The 22,113-nt window shown below is 45.1% G+C and overlaps 1 protein-coding gene across 1 annotated transcript; it reads left to right on the forward strand.

The window, feature by feature from the left end:
* Window positions 1–13,636: 13,636 nt before the first annotated feature.
* Window positions 13,637–19,504, forward strand: ADAMTS1 (ADAM metallopeptidase with thrombospondin type 1 motif 1; the record flags this gene model as incomplete). The annotated part of the gene is made up of 9 exons (XM_080353098.1): window positions 13,637–14,153; window positions 14,527–14,873; window positions 15,316–15,448; window positions 15,845–16,012; window positions 16,314–16,600; window positions 16,850–17,036; window positions 17,139–17,314; window positions 18,170–18,345; window positions 18,719–19,504. 9 exons carry the CDS (start codon window positions 13,637–13,639, stop codon window positions 19,458–19,460), a joined length of 2,733 nt encoding a protein of 910 aa, XP_080209224.1. The 3' UTR covers window positions 19,461–19,504.
* Between the last annotated feature and the right edge of the window lie 2,609 nt (window positions 19,505–22,113).

Here is a 22,113-nt window from a genome sequence, read left to right on the forward strand (position 1 = left end):
GGCAGGGCCCTCTCAGTTAAATTTGGTTTCACTTTTTTGTCTTATTAGCAATTTCTTGACACAACCTTTTTTAGCTCGTGTATTTACCATATAAAGAAATTACAGCTCAGCTGGCATCACTAGAATTATATAAATTTGTGGGTTTATAAAGTGCAATTTTTTTTACCTCTCTGTTTGCTAAAATACCTGATGATGCTTTGGTTTTAAAAGGTGTGTTAAATGTGACAGCTGTGCATATTTGCACTGTAGCTAGATTTTTATACTACACCCAGTTCATAAATGTTATTGAGCAACAACCTGTGAGATTTTTAAATAATCAAGAAATAAAATGTTGGTGAGAGGAGTAGCACAGAGTAACACTGATTTTCTTCTTTCCAGCTGATCAGGTTTTGCACTGTTCCACTTCATAAGCATAAGAACAAGTCCATGCTCAGAGAGAGCCCTCCTATGGGTCCTTGCAGGTCTCAGGAAAGGGAGTTCCCTACCTGCTTTCGTTTATGCATTGGAAGCCACTTAATATTTAACCAGACCATGCTTCTCCTTGGAATGTCAGCCACAGAACCCTAGAAATTCTCCTGCAGTTCATGTCCCTCATTATCTCCTACAGGATTACCCAGGACTGCCCCTGGGCTAGGCCAGTGCCACGCTGTTCGTGCGGATGCACCACGGAAGAGGAGCCCATCAGTGGCCACATGACATCAGCCAGCAGCTCCATCAAGCCCAAAACAGCCTGAGTGGGCGACAAGCAGCTGGAGGACACTCTTGTGCCTCTTCACTCCCTTGTATTTTGCAAGGGACACACTGATCATAGAATCATAGACTATCCTGAGCTGGAAAGGACCCACAAGGATAATTGAGTCCAACTCCTGTCCCTGCATATGACAACCCCACAGTTCACACCATGTGTCTGAGGGCGTTATTCACTCTCTTCTTGAACACTGTCAGGCTTGGGGCCGTGACACCTCCCTGGGGAGCCTGTTCCAGTGCTCCACCACCCTCTGGGGGAAGAACCTTTTCCTCATGTCCAACCTAAACCTCCCCGGCACATCTTCCTTCCATTCCCTCAGTTCTGTCACTGGTCACCAGAGAGAAGAGCTCAGCACCTGCCCCTCCTCCTCCCCTTGTGAGGAAGCTGTAGCCGCCATGAGGTCTCCCCTCAGTCTCCTCTTCTCCAAGCTGAATAAATCAAGTGACTTTAGCCCCTCCTCATACGGCTTCCCCTCCAAACCCTTCACCAACTTTGTAGCCCTCTTCTGGACACTCTCCAGTAGCTTTATATCTTTTTTATCCTATGACACTCTGAACTGCACACAGTGCTCCAGGTGAGGCCGCACCAGTGCAGAGCAGAGCGGGACAGTCACCTCCCTGGCCCGGCTGGCAATGCTGTGCTGGATGCACCCAGGACACGGGTGGCCCTCTTGGCTGCCAGGGACACTGTTGGCTCATGTTCAACTTGCCATCGACCCGAACTCCCAGATCCCTCTCCACAGAGCTGCTCTCCAGCAGTCCCTCAGTCTGTATGCACAGCCAGGGTTGCAGTGTCCCAGGTGCAAAATCCAACACTTGTGTGATTCACAAGTTTTCAATTCCTGCAAAACCCAACTTCATGTGATTCACATAAAGATGTCCCTCTGCCCAGGCTTCAGCCTGCAGCTGAAGGCAGGCAGGGGCAACTGCAACCCAAAGAATTTGGGGTTGCCTCAGCTGCACTCCCCGCGGATCCTAGGGGGCCGGCGGCCAAACTAGGCATCAGACTCAGGCCTCTTTCACAACAGGAGAGTGCATTGCCAGCCGGCGAGGGAATGTGATGCCCACCTTCCCGTGATGCCTGGCTGAGGATCAGAAATGACAGCTGAGTTTGTGCAGGCAATAAAATTGATTATTCTGCTAAAACAAAATGATTCCATGTGAAACTATGATGCATTTTTCTGTCCACAATATTTTAATCATGCATTTAAATACATTTCAAATTAAAACTTATAAACCTCTAAATAAACAGAAGATGGAACTCAACAATAAGAGAACGAGTCAAAACACTGAGACTAATTAGTAGATATAATAATATTGGGAAATTTTCTCCCCATGCCTACTTTACCCCTTCCCTTTAAGGCCCATATAATCCTAGAAGACTTGAGACTTTTTAAAACCTGTAATTTTTTTCCTTGATGAACATTAATCATTTACCCAAACCTCTACTTTTGCCTTTAGTATAGCTTTTAACTTTCAAGCATGAATTTGGCAATCTGAACTATTCAGTCAAACGTGCTGTGACTTCCTCATGACACTCATGGAAACAAGGCTGAATGAAAAGGTTTCATGAACATCGCATACTTCCTGACTTTAGTTCCTCATCACACAAAACCAGTAACATATCTCATGCCCTGCTATGCAAAAAGGGTTTGGTGGTGTAGCAAAGGTAGCACATCAAGAGGGGTCCCAAGCATCTCTTGCAAACATGTGTTCACATGCTCAGCTTTATACCCACTGGAAACCACAGAGCCTGTCTACACCATGACAGCAAAGATTTTGTATAAGCGTATGCATATTGAAGACAAGAAGAGAAATTTAGTGATGCTAAATGAAAGTTAAAGGTTTGGGGGACTGGCTTCTTGGTGTTTGGTCTCAAGTAGTAATGGTGTTTTTCCAGAAGTCCTATTGATAACAAGAATGAAAATACAAATCCGGGTACTGGTTTACTAGTGTCTGTTTTACTTCTTGCAGCACTCTCTTACACTGTCTGTGGTATAAACAGACACAGAGGATGGATGGAAGGGTGTTTTGTTTTAAAAACTTCATTTCTTGTATAAGCCATTGCACATGCTTCTTCTTGATATCATTTGTAAACAGAATATTTTAGCCAACATTTTATTAAGTTTTCAATTCCTGCAAACACTCGAGGGGTTAGCAAGATGCTAGAAGTTAAGCCTAACTATAAATATTTCCAGGATTGGGGCCTACGTGTCTGCCCCAGTTCTCTTTGTTAGCATTATGTGATTGAGCTACGTGTTACATTGCTACAACGAGGGCTGCTCATGCGGGCAAAGTGTATTAATAGTCTTAATATGGAGTTGTGCAAGCGAGGTTGTATGCCAGAGGAGTGGCTCACATGAGCCACTCCAGATGGCCTGGCGAGATAGCGAGCATGACTCTGCTGTGAACTATGACGGCGACTTTAAATCTTCTGAAAACTGGAGGGAGAAGTGAAGGGAGGCCCATGCTGCCCCCCTGCTCCCACTCCTCCTGCTGACAGCTATGGGCCCCATCCAGCCCCGTGATGGCGGAAAGCCACAGGTGCACACACAAGAGGGAGTGCCACCAAGGGACACGACACCCTGCAGTGGCCCTTCTCCCTGCTCCTGCTGCCCCCTTCCCTGGTGCTCTGAGGATAAAAAGGGACTTGTGGAGGGAAGAGGCAAAGGGAAGGGCAGCAAGTGACAGCTGCAGTGAAGTGGCGGAAAAAAGGCAATGAGTTAGAAAGTGAAAACTACAGAATATCGTTCTGCTTTCCCTTTCTGCAACATTTTTCAGCAGAGTACCTGTACCATGCACAGGTGCCCAGGTGCTGCCTAGGGGCTGCCGGAGCCTCTGTGAGGAAGGGGAAAATGCTGCCTGATGGTGAGGGGAAAATGTGAGAAACAGCCTTAAGAGGAGAAGGGGAGGAAAAGGGAGAGGAGGAGCTCCAGGTACCACAACAGGGATCCCCTGCAGCTCCTGGAGAGAGCATGGTGGAGCAGGTTTGATCTGAAGCAACTGCAACCCATGGAGAGGTCCCACATTGGAGGAGGGACAACATGTGATGAGGAAGAAGCAGCAAAGAGGAACTATCGTGGACTTACCACAACCTCCCATTCCCCATCCTCCTGCACCACTTGCAAGGGAGGCAGAAGAGTTGGGAATTAAAGAGTGCCTTTGCACTCGGGGGTAAAAAAAAAAGTAGAGGAAGTGGAGGTTAGATCTTGTCTTTGTTTCTCATGATCCTACTCTATTTTAATTGGCAATAAATTAAATGATTTTTTCTCAAGTCAAGTCTGCATTGCTCATGGCTGTAACTGGTAAGTGATCTCCCTGCCTTTATCTTGATATATAAGCTTTTCTATCTTATATTCTTTTCCCTGTCCTGCTGAGGAGGAGGAATGAGGGAGCAGCTGGGTGGGCAGCTGGCAGCCAGCCAAGGGCAACCTACCACAATGCTCCATAGCTCTTTGCCTAATATGAGTATTACAACCTTTTATTTTACTCATTTCACTGATAAAATGGAGATACTAAGCATCCCAATGCATAAGGCAAAATCTGTGATGAAGTCTTGTCACCATCTCAGCTGACCTTGTAATTAAAACATGCCAGCATTGCCATATAGACATATCCAGAACTGAGGGAGACCTTCTAGGTGTCTCTTCTACCCCAAGACACCTACACAAGTCTTACTGACTTACCTGCCCATGCACCTGAGAGCAAACAAGGATTTCTCATTTACTTTTTCCTTAACGTTAAATAAGTGCAAAGAAGCAATCTGAAGTTCCAACCTAACATTAGAAAACAAGAGGGATTGAAAGCAGAAAAAAAAAAAGGAGGTAGCCATCCCATGTCATGTTCAAAATGTGGATAAAACTGTCAAAAAGCAAGAACACATTAGCAACATCATGAGCCCTGTCTTGAAACAGCTCAAACAAGTTATGGCAGAGCTAGAGGCTCTACAAATGTCTATGAATTGAACTGGTGTAACAAAGGTATTTTGTCTTTTTGCTAATAAATTGCTGAATGTCTTTGTATTTCAGTTTTCTACCTATTATATGAGGATATCACTTGCAAGGGGCTTTTGAAGAGATACTTCTTTATGATTGTGACTTGCTTGTTTGAGAGCCTTATAAGCACAATGAGTCCAAAATATCATGTTTAGAAGGAGGTAATTAATGATGGCTCCTGAAAGCTAACAAGTTTTTAAAAATACAGTTGACCCAGCTACTGGATTCAGTGGCTGACTTCTATGTACTTATGGATTTTGTTGGACTTAAGCTTAGCTGATTTTGTCCTCATCTTATAAGGAGCCCGTAGCACAGCTAGGTCTGCCAAAAGCTACAGAGACATCTTGTGATACTTGGGTATACAGCAAATATTAAAGAAAGACACATAGAACTGTGCTTAAAACTATGACTTCATGTTATCATGTCTTGCAGCATTTCTGAAATATTTGCTTAGGTCACAGGATAAATTGATGAATGCCTGGATTCAGGCATCTAAATAAAGAACCTGATGCGAATCCTTAAATTTGCTGTTAAGTGAAGTTGTCTTTTAAGGTTCTCTCTCTTGAGGTATGTATTGCTGAGAATTTTACTTGCTCACATGTTATTTCCATCAGTTCTGAATATAAGAAATGCATGCAAGAGTATTTCATACTTGGCGGACTAGTACTTTCTCCACTTAAAAGTCCAGGTTAGCAGCATGATTGATAGAAGCTAACAGATGATCTCCATTACGATTGCTTGCAGCTAGTGCCGAAATCAGTGAAAACACTGGGACTAGCAACTCTTTTGGCCTTAAAAAAGTTGCACTGGCATATCAAACACCCTCTCTTTAGAAGAGTTCAGAGCTGTTGACACTAGATGCAGAAATGCATAATTGTTGCTCAGTTCTGTACCCTTTTTTCTCCAAAGTTTCACTCTGCTTTTTGAGTTATAAAGGCATTTCCCCATTTACTTCTCAAACAGCTACTCGTGTGTTGGTTCGAAGCCTCAGACTTCAGAGAAAGAACCCAAACAAGCAGCTGAGAAGACTATAAATGGCATCAGTAAAGGTGACAGAGTGATCTAAGATATTAGGATGTTAAAATGCAAGATAACTGACTTACAAAGGATACCAAATATCCCTGGGACTGGTGTCTGGGAAATTCCCTCTCATTATAATGAGTGCAAAAAAAATTCACAAGGTATAGAAAGGCAAGACCCATATAAAAAAAAAAAAAAAAGGGGGAGAGAGGGGGAGAAAAATTGCAATCTAATGTTTTAAACACTAGCTTGATCACTGTGTTTAGTGTAATATACCTGCCATAGGTGATTGAGAACCTGATCATGAGTACAAGTCCGTATTTGTGACAACTGTGGTTTTAGGTAACCTCAAGCAGCGTGTTGGACTATAACAGAGATCAGACAATACACTGACCCACATACATAAATTTATCACAGTTAGAAAGGGGGAGGTTCAGGTTGGACATGAGGAAAAGGTTCTTCCCCAGAGGGTGGTGGAGCACTGGAACAGGCTCCCCAGGGAGGTGTCACGGCCCCAAGCCTAACAGTGTTCAAGAAGAGAGTGGACAACGCCCTCAGACACATGGTGTGAACTGTGGGGTTGTCATGTGCAAGAACAGGAGTTGGACTCAGTTATCCTTGTGGGTCCCTTCCGGCTCAGGAGATTCTATAATTCTGTGATTCTACGAAAGGGTCTAACTTTCTTCCCTAGATGTCACGGCTATTCAAGAGGCAAAAAGCTGTGCCAGGCAAAAGGTTTTCACACAAATGCCTACAACAAAGGCCATTTATCAAGCAGCATCCAACTTCAGACACACATAGGAAAGGTGAGGCTTTTTGGAAAGACAGAGGAGGGAGAAGAACCCTCTCGGAACAAGTAATCTGAGACCCAGAGGAGACCTAAGAACTGCAGTTCCAGAGGGCCAGCCCCACAGCTGCAAACCAGGAGGAAACCCCATCTAACCTAGTTTTTAGCAAAGCACAGATTAGGTGAGTCTAAACATGTATATAAATTGTTTGGGGAGTGGAGAGTGGTTAATCACTTTCCTTAATGTTTTTGCCCTTTGTTAAATACACTTACTGCCAACTCTTGATTATGCAGTATAACAGGGAAGAAGGGTGGGGTAAGAAGGGGTGAAGCAAAAATATGGCTAAGGTAAAACCTGTAAACGAGGCTATTAGAATGACATGAAGAATGTGAAGAAGAAAAGGAAAGTTAATAAAATAGATCCTCACATTAGTATATCCTTATGCACATTAAGTTCAGTACAATACGATGTGTATGTGGCAGTTTAGGTCTGGAAGCAGCACTGCAAGGAGCTAATAGACCTAGTAACAGGTAGGACAGCAGCACCAGCTCGGAGGGTTTCCTGCCCTCTCCTGAAAACCAGGCTGAGCTGCCTGTTTCCACCACTTGCTGGGATGCATCAAACCCTCTGCTTGGCCGATTCCACCGTTTGCATGGCTGTGCTAAAACGAGGGTGAGGGAACTGCCCAGATTGAAATGTAATGCTACAGAAAATATTTGTTGTTTATGTTCAAATTTCTTGGTACTTTTTATAGGGACTATCAGCATTATATAGGCTCTGATCTCAAAGAATTACCAGCACGTGTCCAGGTAGATCAGGACAGCAACAAGCAGAGCACCATCTAGCAAGATGGAAATTTCCTTGGAATCAGTGTGGCCAATGCCCACATCTGCTAAGTGACGGCAATTGTCTCCTACTTCACATAGATGTCTCAAAGGTAAAAAATTATTAATAGGTACAGTGATGAGTTTCCATTATGAGGACTTTCATGGAAACTGTAACACTTCTTGCAGTACTTGTTGAAATCCTCTGTCCAAAGTACACGGAGAAAGTGTGGTATCTGTTGGAATCGCAGCGTGATAAAAATATCAAAATGTCGTGGAGCTCAGGGTATGCATGAATATGCTCCTTGCCAGTTGCTGAGGGACTTTACAGCCAACGGTATAGTTATATTTAACTTCTGAAACACTTTTGCAGATATACCATAATGCAACATTTTGTTCTGCCTTATTCCTTTTATTTGATCTCTTCTTTCCAGAGAGAATTTTTTGTATATCTGACACTAGCAGTTGTTTTGACCATGAAAAATTGGATTTAGATCAGCTGTTCACAAGCAATTTAGATGGTAACACAAATTCTTCAGTAGGAATACTTCTACCACCAGGGAGTGAGATGATACATGTCAGACCTCAACAGCCTTTTAAAACACTTGCCTGTGGATTTATGTGTGATACAGCCATATCTGAATTCACATTTTTATGCAAACCTCCGTCTTCAGACTTAATGCACTGTGATAACAGACTTTTGCTATGGTATGTGACTGATAACAGCTGGGGGAGAGGTTAACATAAAACTAAATTCTAGGCCATGCCCTAGGAGCTGATCTAGCCAGAAAACTAGTATTAAATATATGCGCAGCTTTGCCTCCACTGCTCTCAGAACATATCACTTAAAATACATTAACTCACAGGTTCTAACAAGCACATCAATCAACAAACAGCCAGGAGGTGCTAACAGCACCTTTGATGTCTCGGATCAGATAGGGATGCTACAGTAGACAGTTATACATGTGTTTATGAACGTGGCCAACTCCTGGTCCAGACTGAGGCCTGCCCTTCCCCACAGAGCCAGTGGGGTCAACCAGCGATTAGCAGTGAGCTGCCATCCTCCTTTCGGCACAAGCACCTGCAGAACCATGGAAACATAGAATGTGGGGTTGGAAGGGACCACAAGGATCATGTGGAAGGAAAGACACTCCTCATCGGTCCCAGCACAACCCACATCACGCTCTTCACCACTGGATTTGACCTACAGTCAGTGTCAGGAGAAAGCTGACTCGTGGCTGTACCATGAGGAGAACTCTAAGAACCACAGGTGACATGGGGGACTTTACAGCTGCCCAATAAGCGAAGGAAATGTTAAGACCCACAGCTGCCACCCCTGCACTCTGGAACTGACCTTTGCCCTCCCTGTTTTTAATTTTCCTCCTCTCTTGCCCAACGATAAAATGGTTGAAAACATTTTGCCATGGACAAACGCAATACATTTTTCAGTATGCCTTTTTTTTTTTTTTTTCAGGAGAAAACAGATAAAAACTTGTTTAAAATAAAAACTGGTTTAAAAAACAGATGTAAAAAGCCACAAGAAAAATTCAGCTGAAAAATAGTTTGGCACTCTTTAGGAGATATGTAAGGTGACCTGGATTACATATGCTCCTACCTGTGCATAGTAAAAAACTGTTAAAGAGAGCAATTTTGCTATCAGTTATAATGCCCATAATTGTATTAAATTCATAGAAGTAGTATTACTTTAGTGATGCAAAATACCTACAGAAAATTTATTTGTGATCTGAATAAGTACTAACACCAAATAAATGGATCCTTATTTCTACAAGTGTTACTGAGCTTAAATTAAATCAAGCTTCCTGGCTGCTCTCACCTTTATAAACTGAACTAACCTAAACCCTGAACCTCAAAGTCTGGTACATTGTATTTGCTGAATAGTAAAATGTTTGACTCACGCAGCCAGAGGTAGAACAAGTTCCCATTTAATCCAAGTTTGATAAAAGTTTACTAATGAAAACAGAAAGAATTGGTAGTGCTTCATTTTGAGTACATATAGGTCTATATGGCTATATAGAAATAAAATTTGGGGCCTTCCAAAATTTCTGCATCTATTTTTTCAGTAACTTTGTTAATTACCACAAGTAAAAGCAGATATTATGGGAAAACAGATAATCACGTTAAATCACCATTCTCCTCAAAAAAAAAAAAAGTATACTTCTCATCAAAGTGGTGCTGGACATTGTGGCGTTTTTTTCTGTTACTGCTGATTATCAAAACACTTAGGCAAAATTAGAGATTTTCTCTGTTATCCCTATTATCCTGATTAACAAGAACCAACTGTTAGTGGCATCAGAATCAATAATAAATGGAAAAAATAATAAACTAATCATGCATATCACAGAAGTTGCCATAGAGGAAATAACCTCCATAAATAATCTTGTTTGGTACAATCATTCACTCTGAATGTCAATAAATTCCCTTTGTCTGCACAGAGCCCAACCACTCATGCTGCTCAACAATTAATTAGGAAGTGCTTAGAAAAGAAGTGTTGATTATGGGCAAACCTTTACTTAGTCACAAGCGGTGATGGGAAAAGAGCTCTGTAAAATCAGATTCATTCCTCAGGAGAAAAAAGAAATAAATAAATTTTAAAAAAATAATAGAAAAGGCTTAAGGTTATTGGAAGTGTTCTACTGAGGATTTTTTAACAGCATTGGATCATTCATCCTCTATTCAGTGGGCCTAATGTGCCATCTGCTGTTTTAATTCTAAACTTTTGAAGGAATTTATCATTCTGCAGCTTTTAAACAAATAGGCTGAGAAAGATGTGGGTTTGGTGTTGGTTTTTTCTTCTGATTTTGGATACAGCAGTTTATACAAACACTGGCAACGAAATTAAAAATCCACCATTGTTAACACTGCTCATGTACGGGTAACACTGAGGTCTAAGCCATAAAAAACCTGTTCCTGCACTGTAGCCTAAAATACGATGATCTGTTAGCTCCATCTGGTGGCTTCCATGCATTACAATTTTTGGTGTCTTTTCGTGATTTCTTTTTTCCAAGCACCAGATATTTATTAAAAATATAATTTTTATGCCTTTGCTAGGTTTTTATTCCACTAAGTGAAATTCTGCAAAAGTTCAGTACAGTTAGCTTTCTAAATCTTGATTTACACAAAATACGACTGGAGCTGGTATGGATTAGATACGACATTCGTGGTGAGTATGCATGCACATGCCTTCTGATCTTAAATAATTCAGTTAAACTCACTGGGGTTATTCACAGAAACAGATTTAAGCACTTGCGAGACTATACTCATGGTGTGTGGTAACACTGCACATTTGGGAGGAAGCAAGCCTTCTGTAAATGTTCCTTCACAACACGATTTGTGTTCGCGTACCCCAAAGAATTTACATGCCTGCCTGCATCTTCACAGCAGCACAACTGGCAATGAGGGGAAAACAAGGCAATTGCCGAGTTCTTTACAGAAACACTTTCTTGGATATTATGCAAAGGCCAGGAAAACTATTTTCTTAATCATAGAACTGTTGAGAACAATATTTAAGTGTAAGCCTTTCCCACCTGAGTACAGTTTGAAATCCAGGACATGAATCGTGAAGCAGTCAAGAGAAAAACTTTTATAAGCGAGTGCCACCTGGTGGAACACTGGGAAGGCCTTTCACATCAAAAAAGCTCTTTTAAGGTGGTCAGGACCTTTTCAAATCAGAGATTTAAAACCAAAAAGTAACAGCAAAATATCACACAGGTGCACCAGGCAGCTGGGTGAACATGCTCTAGATGGATACCAGAGTGTCCTAGCGCTGGTCCTTGCTGATCTATGCGCTACACTGATCACACTGACAGACTAGGAGGTTGCGTATTTTTAATTAATGTCTTTGCAAGCATAATTATTTTGAAAGTAACATCAGTTCAAAAGTAAATTATAAAAATGCTTTCCTTTCAATTCTATGTTTTATAGACCATATTTCTAGACTTCTAAGCTTGTGATTCCCTAAACATTCAAAATACATACAACTGCTAGGTATGTACCATATGCAATGCAAAATTAACAACATGAATGAATCGGTTTTTTGTTGTGAATTTTCTGTCCTAGGAAAAGCCTGACACAGTTGGGTATACGTTACCGGATTTCGAAGGTAAGGGTAGAGATTGGCATGAGTCTCCAACTCCAGCGAAAAATTAGGCTTCTGCTGTAACTGAATGGATATTTGTGCTCCTGACATGTTAACGGGCAGCAGTCGCAGCCTCTCAAAGCCAAAAAGTCCAGCATTTCCTGCTGTACACCAAGGAAAATCCCTCATTTGAGGCCCAGTTCTGGTTTTGCTCATCACTGTGTGGGACAACAGGACTTCAGTGGAATACGCAACTGGAAAATTGGGTTCATCTTTTTGTGTGTCTTCTTGCACAACTTCAAAAAAAGTATGTTTCTAAACTTGTGTCATTTACAGAATGCCATGGGAAATTAATGTACTACCGGAACTTAGCAGGCAATTAGGCTGTGCAGTTAACACAGAAACAGGGCTCCAAGTTTATCTGACATGGTTTAAATGAGACAGAAAACCCTTTGGTTTAGATTTAGTGGCATAAATAGGACATTCTATCCTAAGAGAATGGTGGATACATGAAATTTTAGAAATGTTTGCTCTGTCAGAAGGATGATGTATTTTGTTATGTCTGTTTTCAGCCTCTGAGTTTCACACTTGTGTAAGATGCAGCATTGACTGACATTGAAGCACCTTTGTTGGATTAGGAAGCCCGGGAGCTGTCAGCAACAGGTAGAGTGCTTCTGTTTTCATTCACACGTTTGCTCACCATTCTTTACCCTGATCCTCCAAAAAGGCCTCAACAAGGAGAAGGAAGTATTACTCGGGCTGCGCACATCGCAAGCACGTTCCATATAAAGAATTAAGCGGATTAGCTGTACCACTATGGTTGGTTATTGGCTTCAAAGGAAAATATTGGCTGCACCTACGTAAATGCCTCTGTTTAAGCAATTTAAAAAGGAACCATTTCCCAGAAGTACAGGTGCACGGCTGACTGTAGCTATTAGGGCTGTGAAAAGGCAAGAATAATAAATATATAAATAAATATACATAAATATATAAATATATATCTATATATATAAATAAATAAAAAAGAAAAGCCACGAATGCGACTAGGGATCTCCCTCTCCCCCCGAAGCTCGGGGCTGTTCACCTGCCACTCCCCGGCCCCGGGCGCAGACCCGAGCCCCCGGCCGGCGGCCGCTCGCCGCCCGTCCAGCCGCTCCAAAGAGCGATGTTCGCCCCCACGGAGCCGACGGCAGCGGCGCACCCCTCCTGCCCCGCACAGACCCCGGGCAGAGCTCCGCTGCCCTCGGGGTCCCGGGGGGAAGGACACCCCCGCCACCGGGCGGGCCCCAGGGAGGGGGAGCCGCGGGGGCGGGGGAAGGGGCCGCGCCGCAGCAGAGCGCAGCCCGCCCCCCGCCCGGCAGCCAAGGCCCGACCCTGGGCTCTGCCCGCCGCGCCCCGTCCCGCCCCGTCGGGGGCGGTGGGGGGGGAAGGGGAGGCGGGGGCCGCCCGCGGGCGCGTTACGCACGCAGTGAGCTCAGCGGCCCGCGGCCGAGGGGCGGCGCGGCGGGGGGCGGCGGGCCGCTCCGAGGGTGGGGGCGGCCCGGGCAAACCCCATAAAGGGCGGCAGCGGCCGGCCCGGTTGCTGCACTCACCCCGCACGGCGGAGCCATCCGGATCGCAGCGAAGGGGGCCCGGCCGGCCCGGCGCCGAGGGCTGGGGGTGGTGTTCACTCTGTTTTCGGCTCCGCTCTGCAAGAACGGGAGGTTTCTCGGCGCTCGCCTCCCCCCGCCCCGCGAAGCCGTGGAAGTGCAGGCGGGACTGTGCCGGAGCTGCCGGAGGAGCGAGCGGAGACTCGCCGGAGATTCCTCCCCAACCGCTGCTGCTGGGGAGAGCTGAGGAGGCGGCGGGAAGGAGAACCGGCAGTGAGAGAAAAGAAGACAGACAGACGGATAAAGGGGAACGGCTGCTCCCCTCGCAGACCCTCATTCCCAGCCGCCGCGCCCCGGACATGGGGAAGCCGACACCACCTCTTCAGTGACCGCGGGACCCGGCGCTCGTCCGGCCCTCCCCGCCCCTCTGCCAGGAAAGAGAAACTGAGATCCCCCCAAAACCTGAAAGCAAAAAATTAATTTTTTAAAAATATAAACAAATAAATAAATAAAAAGGGCTCCATTAAGCGAGCGGCCGCAGCAACAAGCCTCCCCCGCCCCGAGTTCAGGGACCGCGATGAGGACCGGGGGGCGCCCGCCGGTGCTGGTGCCGGTGCTGGCGGCGCTGCTGGGGCTGTGCAGCGCCGAGCGCCCCGCCGAGCGGCAGGCGCTGGTGGTGCCGCGGCGCCTGGGCGCTGCCGGCGGCCGGGAGCGCTTCCGCCTGGAGGCCTTCGGGGAGCGGCTGACGCTGGAGCTGGAGCCCGACAGCAGCTTCCTGGCCCCGGACTTCACCCTGCAGTACCTGGGCGGGCCGCCGCCGCCGCCGGAGGACGACCTCTCCCGCTGCTTCTACTCCGGCACCGTCAACCGGGACCCCGGCTCCGCTGCCGCCCTCAGCCTCTGCGCGGGGATGCGCGGAGCCTTCTCCCTTCGGGGTCGCCAATACCTCATCCAGCCGGCTCCCGGCACCGCGCACCGCGGCGGAGCCCACCTCCTCCGCCTCCGCGGGACCCGCCGGGCCGCCCCCGCCGCCCGCTGCGCCGTGGCCGAGACGGGGGCGGAGGCGGCGGAGCCGGAGCCCGCCGGGCACGCAGGTACCGTCGGGGCGCCGCGCTGCCCTCCGCTGGGAGGGAAAGGGAGGAACGGGGGAGTTGTCTGCGCCCACGCCCCGACGGGGCTGACTGCAGGGTCCCGGACGGTGCATTCCCTCAGCCCCGGCCCGGGGGTGCTCCCACCTGGGTGCGGGTCTAGCTATCGCCCGTCTGCCCGGCGGCGACTCAGAGGAGTTGCTCGGCTGAGGTTGCAGAAGTTTTGGGGGCGGCAGCCGGGCGCGGCGGTACATCCCGTAGGTGAAAATCCTGAGTATCAGTGGAGTTTGGGTTCCATATGGTGGTCTCTTGCAGCGTTTTTTCTCTTCCGATGCTAACATGCACTTTCCTTGCCTCTGCCTCTCCCTTTTTAATGCAGAAACGAGGAGCAGAAGAAAGAAGAGGTTCGTGTCCAGCCCCCGCTATGTGGAGACCATGCTGGTAGCTGACCAGTCCATGGCTGAGTTCCACGGTAGTGGGCTGAAGCACTATCTCCTGACGCTGCTCTCCGTGGCAGCCAAGCTGTACAAGCACCCTAGCATCCGCAATTCCATCAGCCTCGTGGTGGTGAAAATCATGGTCATTTATGAGGAGCGGAAGGGACCTGATATCTCTTCCAACGCAGCCCTGACTTTGAGAAACTTCTGTAGCTGGCAGAGGCAGCACAACCCACCCAGTGACCGGCATGCCGAGCACTACGACACAGCAATCCTCTTCACCAGGCAGGTGAGGGACACAGAGGTCAAATCCATGCCCATGCTCATTGCTCCCTACCCCCAGAGGACCATTCTGCCAGGAGACCTCTGAAAAAGTGCTCAGAGGCAGTCTTGTGTCATGACAGCTTCAGCAAAGTAGGCTAAAAATGAAATGAACTGCTTTTGACTTAGTCATTTACTTTGCTGTTTGCGCTGTCTCAGGTGAAACTCACAGTATGTGCAACGTATTTCTGCCCCATATATTTTTAGCTGATTTAGTGTGGAAATTATGCATTTTATTTCTACCTGTAACACTTGTGTAGGTTCCAAAGACAGGTTTTTGCCATCATATCCATTGAAGTGCTGAATATTTATGCTCTTTCCATAAGTGAAGGCAAACTGCCAGGGCTGGATGTTTCTTGCCAAGGTTAAGTCTCTGATCCGATTAATAATGAAACTGCCTTTTTTTACAGGACCTCTGCGGTGCCAAGACATGTGATACTCTTGGGATGGCTGATGTGGGAACAGTTTGTGATCTAAACCGCAGTTGCTCTATCATAGAAGACGATGGCTTACAGGCTGCTTTTACAACAGCGCACGAACTAGGTACTTGAAACTCTGAAAGGCGATTTCATGTAGTTAATTGAAGCCAGCTCAATGCCGTAAAGCAAAGAGCTGCCCAGCCCGCGCGGCTCCCTGCAGCAGTCGGGGGGAGGCAAAGCTTTGCCTGTAGCAGGGCTGAGCTGTGGGAAGCAATTGTGGTCTGCACAGCATTGTCTGTGAGAGCTGCATGCTGGAGTGCAGGAAAAAAGCTTGTGAGAAGCCAGGGAGGGGAGCGAAGATACAGTGCCATCTGCCTAAAGTTTGGCAGTGTTCAGATTCAGGTCATTATTTAAAGAGCAGGCTATGAACTGCTCTAGGGTAATATTTAAAGTAGTATTGGTGATGCATGGGACAGGCTTCCTAGAATCACAAACTTCATTTCTTTATTTTTTTTTTAAGGCCACGTGTTTAACATGCCTCATGACGATGCAAAGCAGTGTGCCGGTATAAATGGAATAAGCCGGGATTTCCACATGATGGCATCTATGCTTTCCAATCTGGATCGCAGCCAGCCTTGGTCTCCATGTAGTGCCTACATGATTACAACATTTTTGGATAACGGTCATGGTAAGATTATTAAGCTTTCCATTCATGTGGCGTTTAAGCTCTTGGGTTTCACTGCTTTGCTTTTTTTATTTTTTTTTGTTCTTTTTTTCTTAAGAGTGCTTTCTGCTACAGCATAGAATTAACCTTTTATATCCTGCAAATTAATTTAGAAGACCCTTAGTTTTACAAGAATGGTGGCGCAAGTTGGCTCAAAAACTTCTGTTACAAAGCAAATGCAGTTCTAGAGTTGGAAATATATTTTTCCCTTTTGAAACTGAACTCATTGACAGCATCATCTGCTTTTTTTTCCCTTTCTTTTCAGGTGAGTGCTTGTTAGACAAGCCCCACAAACCAATCCAGCTTCCTTCTGACTTGCCTGGCACGTTGTACGACGCCAACAGACAGTGCCAGTTTACATTTGGAGATGAGTCCAAGCACTGCCCCGATGCCGCCAGTACATGTACGACGCTGTGGTGTACTGGCACTTCTGGAGGACTGCTGGTGTGCCAAACCAAACACTTCCCTTGGGCAGACGGCACCAGTTGCGGGGAAGGGAAGTGGTGCATGAATGGCAAGTGTGTGAATAAAACTGAGAAGAAGCATTATGATGTAAGTACTAAACAAAAAATCGGAATATATCCTGGGTTGCAGAGTAGCATGGGTAATGCTTTAGTGGGAGTCATCTGTTTAAAGGGTTTAAATAAATGGAGGCGGGTGGCTAACAAAACAATCCTGGGGCTTTTTTTTTTTTCACAAATGGTTTAGATAAAAATGGGAATGGTTGTAGATTTTGTGGCTTGGTTTTGTTTTGCGTATGCTGTATTAACTTTTTTGTTCTGCTTTTACCTGTCGTTCCAGACACCAGTGCATGGGAGCTGGGGGTCCTGGGGGGCATGGGGAGAGTGCTCCCGGACCTGCGGCGGTGGAGTGCAGTACTCCTTCAGGGAGTGTGACAACCCTGTCCCGAGGAATGGGGGGAAATACTGTGAAGGGAAGCGGGTGCAATACAGATCATGTAACATCGAGGATTGTCCGGACAACGATGGTAATCTTCTCCCCATTTTTGAGGCTGAGGAAAGATATCTTGTGGAGGAAGAACATGTACAGAAGATGATCTAATGTCCACCTGTCTCTCCTCTCCCTGCAGGCAAAACTTTTAGGGAGGAACAATGTGAAAAGCACAATGAGTTTTCCAAGTCTCCCTTTGGAAGTGGACCTGCGGTGGAGTGGACACCCAAGTTTGCCGGTGTTTCTCCAAAAGACAGATGCAAGCTGGTCTGCCGAGCAAAAGGAACAGGATACTTCTTTGTTTTACAGCCAAAGGTATTTCAAAACTATACCTCTTCTATCTAATCATGAATAGGAAATTTTTTTCATCTAACTATGTGAAATTAAGAGTCAAGGAGCATAGAAATCCAAAATTACATCTTTCTTGTATATAAGCTAGATTTTTCCTTCTCCTCTTCCTACGTGTACATCTTGATGAGTGCAAACATGCTTTAAATATTCTGGCAGAGTCCTTCCAGTTACACTCCACCCTACTTTCCTCTCCTCCACCAGTTTGATTACATTGACATACATTTGGAAAACCGTGGAGGTTCTTTGCCAAAACTTTGGTGCTTTCTCATACCAGTTACTAATATGCTGACAGCTTAAAATAAACAGAAGGAAAAATGTTCGTTTTGCATAGCTACTTGAACTCACTGTCATAAGATGTGGAGAGCCAATAACTACCAGGGCGATGACACAGATGTTTTTTGTAGAGCAGTAGTCCTAGAAATGAAAGATACATCAAACACCATTGAAAGCAATTTTGGTCCTGTACTTTGAGGACATGACTACCATCTACCATCTAGTGACATTAGAAAATAACATTATTTATTTATATGAAAGGAGTAAAACAGATTTGTGGGTGGAGGGGCTTGAGGGGGATGTTAATAGAAAATGAAATTGGTTGTTTTCTCCTGTCACTGTGGCATAATTTTTGCAAGTGGGATGAAGTAGCGCTACATACCTCCAACTATTTATGGGCTTTTTTGGGTTTGGGTTTCAAAAACCTGAAAAATACAGGTGCTGCAGGTCTTCCACCTGTCCATATTTTGTGTGTGTCTGTATTATGCAATTTCAAAGCAATGTGCATCTTCTAATCAAACACCCTACTGCTTTTTTCCTGCAAAGGTTGTGGATGGTACCCCCTGCAGCCCCGATTCCACCTCTGTCTGCGTCCAGGGACAGTGCGTAAAGGCTGGCTGTGACCGCATGATAGGATCCAATAAGAAGTTTGACAAATGTGGTATCTGCGGTGGCAATGGATCCACTTGCAAGAAAGTGTCTGGCACACTTGTTAGAGCAAAGTGAGTATATAACAGCTGCTATTATTTTGTTCTGGTGAATGTGTTGTGGGTGTAAGCTTTGGGTTTCCAAGGCAGAGGTGTTTCCCCAGTTTATTGTTGGAACTGAGATTTGATCTGTCACAGCCATCTGACTGAAGATAACTTACAGTGACATCCGTGCGAAAGGAAGCCACTTCCACACAGGCACACCTGTGCCGTAGCAATAATGTGGGATGTGACTTTGGAAATCACTTAATCCATTAATTCAATTAGGTCATCAGCTCGTGAGCTTAAACACTTTGGCTTCGAATGAAATTCAGTCTTCTGCTGAGCAGCTTCTTCCCATTTGCAGGGAAGAGTGGAGGACTCAGTCTCTCTCTTTTCTCTTGGGCAGACCTGGCTACCATGACGTTGTCACCATTCCGGCTGGGGCGACGAACATCGAGGTGAAGCAGCGAAACCACAGGGGTGCGAGACACGACGGCAGCTTCCTCGCCATCAAAGCCGCAGATGGCACCTACATCCTCAACGGCGATTACACCCTGTCGACGCTGGAGCAGGACATCACCTACAAGGGCAGCGTACTGAGGTACAGCGGCTCCTCCGCCACCCTGGAGAGGATCCGCAGTTTCAGCCCTCTGAAGGAACCTCTGACCATCCAGGTCCTCACGGTGGGGGACCTGCCACAGCCCAAGATCAAGTTCACCTATTTCGTGAAGAAACCCGTGCAGCCTAGCTCAGAGAAGTCGCCCAGTAGAAAGAAAGAGTCCTTCAACGCAATCAGGGAGATCATCTCCTCCGAGTGGGTCATCGAGGAGTGGGGCGAATGCTCCAAGTCGTGCGGCTCGGGCTGGCAGCGGCGGGCAGTGGAGTGCCGGGACCCCCGGGGGCGACCGGCCACTGATTGCGCCCGGGAGCTGAAGCCCAGCGACGTCCGTCCCTGCGCCGATGTGCCCTGCCCGCAGTGGCAGCTGGGGGACTGGTCGCCCTGCTCTAAGACGTGCGGGAAAGGTTTCAAGAAGAGGTTGTTGAAATGTATTTCCTACGACAGCAGCGTGCTGCCGCAAGAAAGCTGTGAGCCTTCCAAGAAACCGAAACACCTAATAGACTTCTGCAATGTTACAGACTGCAGTTAAATAGTATAAGTCGGGAAAGCTAATTTTTTAATTATTATTTTATTTTTTTCCTTCAGAACAATGCACTGAAAAAAAAAAAAAAAGAGGGCTAGAGGCAGCGCATGTGTTTTTGCAGACAAAATTCATGGTGAGGATCCATTGAGGTGGGACAGTGCAAATAGCTTTAATTGGCATTGCATCCTAAAAATACCCTGCCAACTGTAAATTTGATAGGCTAGCAGACCCATGTCACTCCCTCATCTTCAGCAGATGAGGCCCAAGGGCATTATAAATTGCTTTTTTTTATGTCTCTTACAAAATGAACAGAACACGAGCAGTGGCCAAAACACGTGTAAGCAAACATTTTGGGGTTCAGTTATTTTCCCCTTCTTCTGGAATTATATTGTGGTACTGATCAAGTCCCCATGTGTAGGAAGGGGAGGGAAAAGGGAGTGGAAACCATAGCTTAAAATAATTGGTCAAGGCTTACCTACCTCACAAAGGGCAAAAAAACAGGATTGGAAAAAGAGCTTTAACTATGTCATTCATGGCTGCTATTGTTTCAGAGAATAGTTTTATATAAAAATAAAGCCATATTCTCTACCTGTAAAGAGTAAGAAATATCAAGAACCAGTCAGTCAACTCAACAAATAACTAGAATGTCACTTTTTTTTTTAGTGTCATTATGTCATCCCAATGTGCCTGTCCATTTCTCTCATCCACTCCGATGCCATTGTGGTGACATACAGAATCCAGAGGCTAGAAAAAGTGGAAGTTTTCATGGAGCAGGTAGCGTCTCTGAATAGTTGCTCTTTGTGCCTTCCGCACACGTTCCACTGGCTTTTCTGATTCGAGCTTGTTCCTACTGTCATGTCAACCAGACTGATGGCACGTGTGAGCAATTGAGTCATGCTTTCACATTCAAATCTTTTACCTTACCCCAGCTGAAGGAAATTATTTGCATTTGGGTTAAATATATATATATATATCAAAGAAACCCGCTAGGAATGGGAACCTTTCCTATGTGGCCTCTGATGGGTTTGTTAGTGCTCAAAACACTGATAAGGCGGGAAGACAAAGCTGAAGGATAGCAGGTCCATCCACAGCAATACGCCAACATTAACATAATTAGTTTGTGCCAGTTCATAGACAATGAGAGAATATGGCTTTCCATATGTATATAGTAAAATATATTACTATAGATTTTATATACTTCATAAGTATTTTATATTTCTTTCCCTTCTGGGAAGGGTTATAATTTGTAATAAATGCATATAATGAACATATTTATTTTTATACTTCTTGTCTAATGTGATCTTCTAAGTTATCGCTTTTTTAAAAGGACATATAACAAGGATAGAGTATTTATACAGTATAATATGTTACTAGAGGTAATAAATGAACCCTATAAATTTTGGAAATGGAGCGTCTTTATTTCACTGGAGTAAAACTAGTCCATCAAGGAGAGAGCGCTTGGAATCTAAGGCAATGTTACAAAAAAGCTAAGCCACATTTCAAGATGACTGGTAGCTTTGGCTACTAATTGACTGTGTTAGTGAAGGGGGTTGGAACACCCTACCCATAATGGCATATACCGCGCTAAAAGGGGTAATTTTGTATTTTATTACTTAACCACTAACAGGGTGCTCAGCACTGTTATTTCATCTTAAAGAAAAAAAAAATGGAGTGCAACTAGACTGATGCCACTGGTTTTAATTACTGCTTACAGAGAGAGTATTGCTGTCAGTGGTGTTTATAACCAACCAAATATGTACAAAAGTAGCAGTTTTACCTGCTCTACTTAACCTTACCCTACTGGGCAAGCAGCAGTCAAAATTCAAAACCATTAACTAGCAGTCAGAGGTTTCCCTCACAAGTTCCTGGAGGGCCTCCTGATCATGCTTTTCTAATTAGAAGTACTGTATGAATGAGCTGTTCTAACGCTGTTGGTAACACGTTTTATAATGTTAAAATACATACTAAGCATCAAGAAACTGCTTTTTGCTCCTTCATTTCTGATCTCATGACCACTGCAGTTGAGGGAAAATCTTCTGTTGAACTCAGTAGGACTTTTGCCATGGAATTTGAGACATCAGTCATTTATGAATACTTTTGGCTTTGTGTCATGTAAAAATCTATTAAAACTTCCTTTGCCAATGTTTGGACTCTGTCTTGCAGAAATAGTTCCCACTTTCTTCCATGGATAAAATCCTGGCCCCTCTAAAGCACACAGAAAAATTCTCATCACGTCACACTTCATTGAGTGTTACTTTGTCTTTGACGTGCAAAAATACTGGGGAACATTTCACTTCTAGCATTATTTAGGAGGGAGCAATCACTTTCTGGTTTATAAATACTTTAAAGTGTTTATAAATACAACCAATAATGTTTTATTTAATTGTATATCTGTATATCTACACGTGTATTTTGCTACAGGAGGTTAAAAATAGGAATATATGCATTTTCAAAAGAAAAAAATACACATTTTTTATTTTCATTTTCTACTGTTGTTCTTACTCCTTGTAGATTTCATATCCTAAGGTGCTGGTGTTGCCTGAGACATTTTCTGTTGAAGAGCCCGAGGAGCTCTGGTCCTGAAACTGCAAGACCCTGCCATTATCTAGGGAATTGGTGAGGTCCTGAGAGTGCTGGGTGATGGTGGTTGCCCAAAATT

This window comes from Nesoenas mayeri (genome assembly GCF_963082525.1).
Source record: "Nesoenas mayeri genome assembly, chromosome: 1".
Taxonomy (NCBI): Eukaryota; Metazoa; Chordata; class Aves; order Columbiformes; family Columbidae; genus Nesoenas; species Nesoenas mayeri.